Genomic DNA, 11,772 nt, shown 5'->3' on the forward strand with positions numbered 1-11,772 from the left:
TAGGAAAATGAACCCTTAGATATGTATTTTCATGTTTTTTTTCTTTCATGCATGTGGTTCTAACGCATTTATAAGATTATTTCTTTGATGCTTTGTATGTCCCTCCCCCATAGTATAACCCCTGCTTTCACTATATTTGATGTCAGTATAACTTGTGGAGGAGATGGGGAAAAACAAGTCGTTTAAGGATACAGGTGGACCTGTTACAACAAAGAGAAGTACAAGTTGTCATGTCCATAACGAGCTTTACACTGTCTTTGGTTGGGGGGGCGAGAAGGATTGGGACTGGGGGGGCGATCGGTGATGCTGGGAAGAGATGTGAAGGATAAACAAAGGAGGAGGCTGCAATGCTTGGTAAGAAATGTACGCATTATTCTGCCCATGTAATTGTAACCCCTCTGTACAGTATGTTCACTAATAAAATAAAATAAAATAAATAAAAATAGATGTAGACCAAGTAAATAATCTCATCTTGCAATTAAAACAGCTGGAAAAACATGAAAAAATAGAACCTAAAGTTAGCAGACAGAGCCAGATAGTCAAATTAAGAGCAGAAATTAATGAGTAGAGAATAGGAAAATTATAAATAAAATTAATATTAGAAAAGGTACTTCTTTGAAAAAATAAAGAAAATTGATAGACCTTTGGCAAGATTAATTAAGAAAAGAAGAGAGGAAACCCAAATTAACAAGATCAGGCACGCCACGGGAAAAATCACAACAAAACCCAAGATATCCAAACAATTATAAAGAACTATTTTCAAAAGTTATACTCTCTAAAGAAAGAAAACCCAGCAGAAATGGATGCATTTTTTCATAAACTGCTGTGTTTAATGACAACTAATTTTTACAACTACTTAAAGATGACAAGATTATTTTTAAATAATGAAATGCATTTTGATAGGTATCTTATTAACATAGTTATTATCAGCAAATACAAATATTGAGTCATTAGGATTTCTTTCCATTTGTTGCTGTTATCTTTTTTGCCATTGGTTAGATTTTTTCAAATTTTTTATTGTGATTAAGTGGTTACATAATTTCCCAAATTTCACAGTATTGTGGGATATTGATGCTTAGTTAAAGTCACAAACACATTCAAACTTTCATAGAACAAATTGTCTATCATGGTCTATAACATTTATGAGTTCTATGAGCTTTGAAATGCAGTTATTTCTTCCACATTGGGTAATATGTGTATTTCTTTTGTTTTGCATAACATCACCTGTTCCCTCTTTCCCACTTGTTCCCTCCCTCCCATCACTGCCATTGAGTTGCTTAGTTCATTTTGATCAATGTCCAGTGCAGGTGATGGGGCCTGCTGTTGTATGTTTTTCCCTGATTCCCTCTAGTTCTGTGTCATCCTCCTGGTTTCCCTCTGGTGTGCACATATATATATATATACATGTGATCAATAGTATGGGGGTTATTTAGTAGTGATTCGACCAGATGGAGTAGAATCCTTCCTTTCTTAAGTCCTGTTAATTTTGTCGTATCACCTAACATTTTGGATTTAACAATGGATGCATTTTTAGAGAAATACAAGTTGCCCAAACTGAGCACAGAAGTAAATCAAATAAGCCAATATCGTACAACGAGATACAGGAAGCAATCAGAAGTCTTCCAACAAGGAAAAGCCCAGGACCAGAAGGATTCACAACAGAATTCTATAAGACCTTTAAAAAAGAACTAAAACCCATACTCCTCAAACTCTTCAGAGAAGCAGAGAGGGAGCTATCCCAAACTCATTCTACGATGCCAATATCACACTCATTCTCAAACCAGGCAAAGACCCAAAAAAAAGAGAATTAGGACAATTCTCCTTGATGAACACAGATGCAAAGAACCTTAACAAAATTCTAGCTAACAGAATCCACAAACACATAAAAAAAATCATACACTACGACCAGATAGTCTTCATCCTAGACATGCAGGGATGGTTTAACATATGTAAATCAACAAATGTAATCCAACACATCAACAGAGCCAAGGTCAAGAATCACATGATTATCTCCACTGATGCAAAAAAGGCTTTTGATAAAATACATTTATTCATGTTAAAAGCCCTGGAGAAAATAAGAATAGAAGGAACATTTCTTAACACAAATTAAAAGCCATATACGACAGAAACATAGCCAATATTATACTTAATGGGGAAAAACTACAAACAATTCTCCTAAAATCAGGAACAAGGCAAGGATGCCTACTGTCTCCACTCCTCTTCAATATAGTCCTGGAACCTTTAGCCAGGGCAATAAAGCAAGAAAAGGACATTAAAAGGATCCACACAGGGAAAGAAGAAGTTAAACTATCCCTTTTTGCAGATGACATGATACTATACCTTCATGATCCCAAAAACTCCATCCCCAAACTCTTGAAAATTATAAATCACTTCAGCAAAGTAGCAGGATATAAAACCAACCCACAAAAATCAGTCGCCTTCCTGTACACTGACAATGTACAAGCAGAGAGCGAAATAAAGGAAGCAACCCCATTCACAATAACCCCCCAAAAATTAACTTTTTAGGAATTAACCTAACCAAAGATGTCAAAGAACTATTTAACTAAAACTATAAAAACTTAAAGAAAGAAATTAAAGAAGAAACCAGGAAATGGAAAGACCTTCCATGCTCTTTGATAGGCAGACTTAATATAGTGAAAATGGCAATACTGCCAACATTAATATACAAATTCAATGCAATTCCTACTAAAATCCCAATGACATACATTTCTGAAATACAGAAAACCATCCAAAAATTCATATGGAGCAACAAAAGGCCTAGAATAGCCAAAACCATTCTAGGCAAAAAAGACAACATGGGAGGGATCTTGATGCTGGACTTCAAACTCTACTATAGAGTCATGATAACAAAGACAGCATGGTACTGGCACAAAAACAGACCCGAAGACCAATGGAACAGAATAGAAGATCCAGAAATAAAACCACATGCCTACAGTCGGCTGATATTTGACAAAGGAACCAAAGAAATACAGTGGAAGAAAACAGCCTCTTCAACTACTGGTGCTGAGAAAATGGGGAGGCCACATGCAGAAGACTAAAAGTGGACCCCAGCCTATCACCATGCACCAACATCAACTCAAAATGGATTAAAGACATTAACATCAGACCTGAATCTCTGAAACTACTGCAGCATAGAATAGGAGAGACACTTGAACTTATAGGCACAGGCAAGAATTTCCTGAACAGAGTCACAGGGTCACAACAAATTGGAGAGATATTTGACAAATGGGACTACTTTAAAAAGTTTCTGCACAGCTAAAGCTATAGCAACCAAGCTAGAAAGACACCCAACTAAATGGGAAAAAATATTTACCAGCAATATATCAGACAAGGGGTTAATATCCAGTATATACAGGGAATTCAAGAAACGAATCGCTCCCAAACCTAACAAACTAATTACTAAATGGGCAAGGGAACAAAGAGAGACTTCTCAGAAGAAGAGACAAAATTCACAAAGAAACAAATGAGGAAATGTTCACCATCCCTGGTTGTGAAGGAAATGCAAATAAAGACAACCCTGAGATACCAGCTTACCCCAGTCAGAATGGCCCACATCCTAAAGTCAGTCAACGACAAATGCTGGAGGAGATGCAGAGAAAGGGGAAACCTATTACACTGCTGGTGGGAATGTACACTTATACAACCACTTTGGAAAGCAGTCTGAAGGGTCCTCAGAAAGCTAAATATTGACCTCCCTTATGACCCAGTCATATCACTTCTAGGAATCTATCCTGAACAACAGGAACCAGTATACAAGGACACATGCACCTCCATGTTTATTGCAGCGCTGTTCACAATAGCCAGGATATGGAAACAACCCAGATGTCCCACCACAGATGAATGGATCCAAAAATTGTGGTATCTATTTCACAATGGAATATTATGCAGTCATTACAAAAGACAAAATAATGGCATTTGCAGGGAAACGGATGGAGCTAGAAGAAATCATGTTGAGTGAAGTAAACCAAGCACAAAGAGACAAAAAGCACATGGTCTCCCTTATAAGTGGATGTCAAATCCAAAATGTAAGGTGATATGACAAAATTAACAAGACTTAAGAAACAAAGGACTTCGACTCATCTGGTCAAATCACTACTAAATAACCCCATGCTGCTGATCACATATATGGCATATATGTGCACACCGGAGGGAAACCAGTAGGATGACACAGAACTAGAGGGAATCAGGGAAAAACATACAACAGCAGGCCCCATCACCTGCACTGGACATTGATCAAAATGAACTAAGCAACTCAATGGCAGTGATGGGAGGGAGGGAACAAGTGGGAAAGAGGGAAGAGCTGATGCTATGCAAAACAAAAGAAATGTACATATCGCCCAATGTGGAAGAAATAACTGTATTTCAAAGCTCATAGAACTCATAAATGTTATAGACCATGATAGACAATTTGTTCTATGAAAGTTTGAATGTGTTTGTGACTTTAACTAAGCGTCACTATCCCACAATACTGTGAAATTTGGGGAATTTTGTAACCACTTAATCATGATAAAAAATTTGAAAAATAATAATTACTTTAATCAAGGCATTATAAAAAATATAATGATAAAATAATTTTAAAAACTCAGCCAGAACAGAAGAAACGTATCATGGTCATTTAATTCATAAGAAATAACTAATGTTTAGGGTCTGCAAAGGTGGTAGAGCGCTTACCTTGCATTCCTGAGGCCCTCGGTTCGATTCCGCAGCACCACATAAGCAAAAAGAAAAAAGCCAGAAGTGGCACTGTGGCTCAAGAGGTAGAGCACTAGCCTTGAGCTGAAGAGCTGAGGGACAGCACTCAGGCCCAGAGTTCAGGCCCCATGACTGGACAAAAAAAAGAAATAACTAATGTTTGATACAAAATTTCCTCCTTAGTTTTCTTAAGCAGGGTTGGTAACTCACGCCTGTAATCCTAGCTTCTCACAAGGCATGAGACCTGGAAAATCATGGTTCAAACACAACCTGTGCAGAAGAACATACCAGTTAATCTCTAATTAATCAGCAAAAAGCTGAAATGAAGATGAAACTCAAGTAGTAAAGCACCAGCCATAAGCTAGTGCAGTGTGTGTGAAGACCTGTGCTCAAGGCCCTATACCAGAAAAAAAAAATTCTTCCTTTCTGCTCCTTTCCCTCCTCCTCTTTTTCCTCTCTATGCTTTCCCCCACATAATCTGTTCTGCTGCTTGAGTACTTGGGCTTGAACTCAGGAGGGAACTCATGCTCTGACTTTAGCTTTTCTTCTCGCCTGCCGCTCTGCCACTTGAGCTACAGCTCTACTTCTTCTCCTGCTTCTGATAGGGAGAGAATTCAACTTCATGTCAATCTATTCCTGAAAATACCTTGTTCAAATACCTTTTATTCTGTGTTTATTACCTTCCCTGTCTGTGGTAAGCCTGAGATCTAAAAGAGTCTTTATGTAAATGAGGTGTATATTAAAATAAAATCTTTATATTATATTGTTTTCTCTTGCTTTAACTTTTTGAGATGTCTCGCTATGTAAACCAGAATGGCCTCCACCTTGTGACCCTGCTTCAGCATCCCTAGTACTGGAATTATATATGTGAACCCCATGCCTGGCAATGAAATCTCACTGTTATGTATGAAGCAGAGTTGTCTTCCTTGCTAAGTCTGAAAAGAATCATTTTAAGGCAGGAGAAATATGTACTCATTTCCCTGAAATTTTCTCAATCTTCATTTTCCTTGGGATGCACTTTAATAAAGGCAATGTAATAATAAAATTATGTTAAGAATAAAAAATAAGTTAAAGGTAATTTCTGAGGGGTCAGTTGTGGGACTTGAACTCTGAGCTTGGGTGCTGTCCCTACGCTTTTCAGCTCAAAGTGAGCGCTCTTCTTGTCCTGTGACTTGAGCCACAGTGCTGCTTCCAGTTTTCTAGTGGTTTATTGGAGATAAGAATCTCTCGGACTTTCCTGCCTGGGCTGGCTTTGAACCGTGATCCTCAGATCTTAACCTCCTGAGTAGCTAGGATTGTAGGCATTTTGAGCCACTGGTGCCCAGAGCTAAAGATAATTTTAAATCAGCAAAAGAAAACCAAATTTTCCCATGTAAGGGAAGTATTATATGACTAATATTTTTTCCAGGGGAAAGGTAGGTGCCATTCAGAAGTAGGAGGATAAATTAAAGTGCTGGACTTACGTCTTTCTTTCTTTCTTTTTTTTTTTTTTTTTTTTTTTTTTGGTCATGGAGGCTGAAGTCTAGGCTTGGGCTCTGTCCCACAGCTCTTCAGTTGAAGGCTAGTGCTCTACCAGTAGACCACGGAGCCACTTCCAGCTTTTTCTTCTTATGTGGTGCTAAGGAATCGAACCCAGTACCTCATGCATGCAAGGCAAGCACTCTACCACTGAGCCCCTTCCCATCCCCAACTTATGTCTTTTTGTTATTATTTTGTTTTACTTTATTTCTGTGACTTGCCCACGTTTACATATTTTTCTACTAAAATAAACTAAGTTCATTCCTTGCTGCCTCTAATTCATTCATCCATTCATTTATTCATCTAATAAACTCATTATGACCACAAAAGAAAAAAGAAAAAAAGAAAAATCTGTTACTTGAGAATACTACATCCAGGAACTGGAGATGTAGTTCAAGTGATAGAGTGTCAGCTTTGAGCAGAAAAGGCCAAGCAAGAGCATGAGATATGAGTTCAAGCTCTAGCACTGCAGAAAAGAAAATAATATAAAATGTCGATTATTTGCCAGGTGCCAGTGGCTCATATCTGTAACCCTATTTACTCAGGAGGCTGAGATATGAGGATTGTGGTCTGAAACCAACCAGGGAAGACAAATTGAAGAGACATGTATCTCTAATCAATAAAAGCTAAAGTAGAGGTGTGGTTCAGGTGAAAAAACACTAGTCTAGAACAAAAAAGCTAAGCAAGAGAGTAAAGTCCTTAGTTCAAATCCTAGTCCCAGCACACACACACACACACACACACACACACACACACTACCACATGCAGCACAAACATCCTCTAAAAATAAAGAGAAAGCATCAAAAGCTATGAGAGAGTTTTATCACCACCTTAAATACCTTATAAGTAATACTAAAGGGAAATTTCCTACCTTAAATAACAATAATGAAAAATATAAAAAATAAAATTAGCCAGAGATTCATTGTATTATCAAAATTACAATGTTCTAATACAATAATGATGGTAAGTGAATCAATTTTAGTATAAAAGTTCAAGATAGGAATATCATTAGCAAGACAGCAGAGTAGATGTTTACTGATTCTACTCCCCACCCCACCTGCCAGAAACTGAGGGTACTAATAACTACCCTCAGGGTTCCAGAACCTGTGAGGCTGAGATACCGCTTTCAGTACCAAACTGAGAAAGCTAAAGTTTCCAGGGAGAGAGTAATGGTTTTATCTGATATACTACATCTCTCACAAGTCAACATAGCTCAACAGACAGAAAATTCCTCTGGCCTAGTGAGAAAATGAATTTAAGAGGACCTCAACTCCCCCACCATTATTGGGGAGCTATTTCTGGGACCCATTATTGGAGGCTTCCTCTTGTCTTCCTCTTGTCATTTCAAATTAACTACATAAAACTACATAGGTTCTGCATAGAAAGGAAATAACTGTTGGAATGAAAAGGGAGATTCATATTGGGAGAGATGATTGCATGCCATATATCTGACAAAGAATTAATTTCCAAAATATATAAGGAATTTTTTAAAAACTCAGCATAAAAATATCCAATAACCCGTTTTTAAAATGGACAAATCATATAAATAGACATTTCTCAAAAGAAGATATACAAGTGGGCAACAGTTTTTTAAAAGATACTCAATGTCTTTAATATCAGGGGAATACAAATCAAAAGTATAAAATGGTACTACCTCAAATGAAAAGTAAGAAAAATAAAAAAACAATAGAAAGTAAAAAGAAAAATAGTTTGAAGTTAATCTATGTGAAATTTGGTAATTTTTCTCTTATTTTTAGTCATGAAATCACAGATAGTTTTTTTGAACAAACAGATAAAAAGATCATAGCTATATTTTAGGAGTTCTTAGGAACTAAAATAGAACTTTTTTCCTCCTTATCCCATCAATGTAAGGAATTTTTGGTCGTTTTAGCAGTCTTTTACGGGGACTAGTGTTCCTAAGGTACATATCAATTGGTAATATCTAGTCATCACTAAGAAGTCTAGTCATGCTAAACTGGCCCCCAAAAAGCCATGGAAGAAACACTAATAAATGAAAGCAGATACTATTCTTCTATTCATTAGGAAGCACAAGTTTTTTTGTTGGGTAACTTCAAGGTTGATGTTTCTTTTACTTTTGTATATAAAGGATTTTTCTATGCTGACTTTCTAATTTTATAGAACTGTACTCAGTATCTGAGAATGTCTACACCTCAGTATTTTTTCCTCACTGAGCTCTCATCCTTCAACATACTCACACTGATATTTGAAATGTTCCTCAATGTCATGTAGGAACATTTTATGACACATTATGTTCTAGTTCCTCAGATTGTTCCATGTAGAAGATTTTAGACTCCATATTCAAAATAGGCAAGTTCTTTGTGAGGAATGGCACATTGGAGAAGTTGACCCTACTTTGCTAGTTCCTTTGAGAATATGTAATCATTAACTTTTTAGAGATAAGTTGGCTTGAGAAGTATGTTCCTAATTCAATAGAGACCATATCTCAGGAGAATGACAGGTAAAAAAAGCTTATCCTTAATTTTTGTATGGGTGCGGGCCAGTTTTTATAAAACAAGCCATTTAGAGATTGGTATGTCAAAACTACAGAAGCTTCATCCTTTAGGTAAAGATCTTTTGCTAAAAATCAAGACTTCTATGGTGATCTTTTATTTCATAAATTCTTAAATTAGATTGTTAAGGTTTCTTGTGCAGAGCATTTTTGAAAGAGCTATACATTACCAAAGAAGCACAAGCATACTTTTTACCTGTTCATACTGCAGTACTGGTATAGAAACAAGGTTGGAAAAAAATTATTTTAAATTTTTTGTGTTTCTGCCCAAAATACAAACAAGCCTTCCTGACTTTCAAGAGTCATATGCCTACATATTTTTTAAATGTATTAACTCAGATCCCTGAAATGGTTTATAAAATTTATAATGAAAGAAATTTGCCTATGACAAAAGAAAGTATTTAACTCCAGTCATGTAATATATTTTTTATTTTATATAGACATATAAGAAAATTTTTATTGAAAAGCCTCAAACACAAGGTTCCATGCCTATGCCTTCTTTCACAAACTTCTGCACTAATAACTAAATCAATATGATATTGGCTATATTAGTACAAAAAATATCAACTTTAGAAATCAAAATGAAAGATAAAGAAAATATCTAAAGCCTCTGTTTCTTACAGAAGACATTGCAACTACAATATTAAAAAGTTAGTGTTGGTAAGTAACATTATACAATTGATTTTTTAATGCTCAGGTTAATAGTAACAACAATATAAATTCAGAAGCAGTAATCACTTTAAGTGATTATTACTAATTTACATCTAATTTGCCTTGTATTTTTAAATAATATTAAGTAAAATTTCTAACTGAAATATCATGAAATACTTTTAACTCTTTACTGAGTCTATGGCACAATAAGTAGGGTTTGGAGTGAGGAAAATACATCAAGTAAAATTTTGTATTAAATACTAACCAGAAACTATTGTAGATCATCCTGCCTCAAAATAATATCTTACAAAATGAGCTTAGCTGTATTTAATTCTATTGATCAAAGAGCAAAGGAAAGATTTAAAATCAAGCAAAAGTTTATTACTGTGTAGAAAGCTGTCTACTATATAATTACAGCATATAGCCATTAACCAATAAAATGTGCTATCTAATTTAGAATTCTTTTGAAAAATAATCCCATGACTATCTATTGTTCATTTCCCCTCTCCCCCTCTCTCCCCTTCTCCACCTCTCTCTCTCTCTCTCTCTCTCTCTCTCTCTCTCTCTCTCTCTCTCTCTCTCTCTCTCTCCCCGTCTCTCTTTCTCTCTCTCTCCCCCGTCTCTCTTTCTCTCTCTCTCCCCCGTCTCTCTTTCTCTCTCCCTCAGTACTTGGTCTTGAACTCAAGGCCTTATATTCTCACTTAAGCCTGGAGCTTGAGTCACCACCACTTCCAGAATTTTGCTGGTTAATTGGAGATAGAGACTTTTGGATTTGTCTGCTCAGGCTGGTTTCGACTGCAATATCAGATTTCAGCCTCCTGAGTAGCTGGGAGTATGAGCCTGAGTATGAGCCACCACCTCCTGGCTACTCTTCATTCTTAGAGTAACACATTTTAAATTGGTCTGAGCTGGTAATGGTATGTATGTCTCTTGACCTTGCAAGTTAAGATCCAATGAATGCCTCTGTACCCGATTCCAACTTTGCATTTGCAAGAGAATTTATGCTCCAAGGTTTCTCTTACCCGTGGGAGGTTCAGGTCCTCCTCTTCTCCCTCTTCACTACAACATACACCCTCACTATAACAGGAAATGGGGCTATTGTTTGTGCCCTATTATGTGATCAGCGACTCCACACCCCCATGTACATGTTCCTGGGGAATTTCTCCTTTCTAGAGATCTGGTATGTCTCTTCTACAGTCCCCAAGATGTTGGTGAACTTCCTTTCAGAGAATAAAAACATCTCCTTTGCTGGGTGCTTCCTCCAGTTTTATTTCTTTTTCTCACTGGGAACATCAGAATGCTTCCTTTTAACTGTCATGGCCTTTGATCGATACCTGGCTATCTGCCACCCCTTGCATTACCTAAATATCATGACTAGGAATTGCTGTGCCAAACTGGTCATTATCTGCTGGGTTTGTGGATTCCTGTGGTTCTTAATCCCTATTGCTCTCATCTCTCAGATGCCCTTCTGTGGCCCAAATATTATTGACCACATAGTGTGTGATCCAGGGCCACTTTTTTCATTAATGTGTGCCTCTGCCCCAAGAACTCAACTGCTTTGCTACACCCTCAGCTCATTAGTTATCTTTGGTAACTTCTTCTTCATTCTTGGGTCCTATACTCTTGTTCTAATAGCTGTGTTGCAGATGCCTTCAGCCACTGGGAGACGTAAAGCCTTCTCCACATGTGGGTCCCATCTGACTGTGGTGTCACTGTTCTATGGTTCTCTGATGGTCATGTATGTGAGCCCAAAACTCCAACACTCTGTAAGAATGCAGAAAGTTGCAACTTTGTTCTATGCTATGGTGACCCCACTTTTTAATCCCATCATCTACAGTCTTCGGAATAAGGAGATAAAGGTAGCCCTGAGAAAAGTTCTAGGGAGTCTCAATATAATCTAAAGTATAAAAAATGGTTTCTCTATGATTAGACTGTTATAATACAGTGAAATGCAATCTGAATTATATAGTTATCTAATATGATAGTCTACTGAGTCTAGTGACTAACTATTTTTGGCCTATGAATTAAACTTCTATAGGATCCTTTATATAGTTAATTAGCCAACTTGTATAGATGGATGAAAGTGTATGGTTTATCTGGAATTTAGACTGTTTTAACCCAGAAATGTGCAAAATTAAATGAATAGTTTTTACATGATTCAACTATAATAAAAATTACTATGTTCTATTTGATAATTTAAGTTTATAGTTATGGAATAAATAAAATTGTATCTGTCATCTGGATTGTTTGATAAATCATGACTAATAAATGGAAGAAAATGTATGCATTCTGATTTCTCTTATTACATGTAGCCTTATTATATGATTATTTCTAATGAATAAGCACTTTGAAGCAATTTA

At 36.5% G+C, this 11,772-nt stretch overlaps 1 protein-coding gene across 2 annotated transcripts; it reads left to right on the plus strand.

Annotated features, from left to right (window-relative positions):
• Window positions 1-3,648: 3,648 nt before the first annotated feature.
• On the plus strand, window positions 3,649-11,313 carry LOC138840063 (olfactory receptor 11H12-like). Of its 2 annotated transcripts, XM_070039863.1 has the most exons (2): window positions 3,649-3,688; window positions 10,409-11,313. In XM_070039863.1, the coding sequence occupies exons 1-2, from the start codon at window positions 3,649-3,651 to the stop codon at window positions 11,311-11,313; spliced, it is 945 nt and encodes a 314-aa protein (XP_069895964.1). The 2 variants fall into 2 exon arrangements, with proteins under 2 accessions (XP_069895964.1, XP_069895877.1); XM_070039776.1 differs by lacking the exon at window positions 3,649-3,688 and having other exon boundaries at window positions 10,366-11,313.
• The last annotated feature ends 459 nt before the right edge of the window (window positions 11,314-11,772 follow it).

Source organism: Dipodomys merriami, unplaced genomic scaffold (genome assembly GCF_024711535.1).
Source record: "Dipodomys merriami isolate MVZ:Mamm:240054 unplaced genomic scaffold, mDipMer1.0.p SCAF_1, whole genome shotgun sequence".
Classification (NCBI taxonomy): domain Eukaryota; kingdom Metazoa; phylum Chordata; class Mammalia; order Rodentia; family Heteromyidae; genus Dipodomys; species Dipodomys merriami.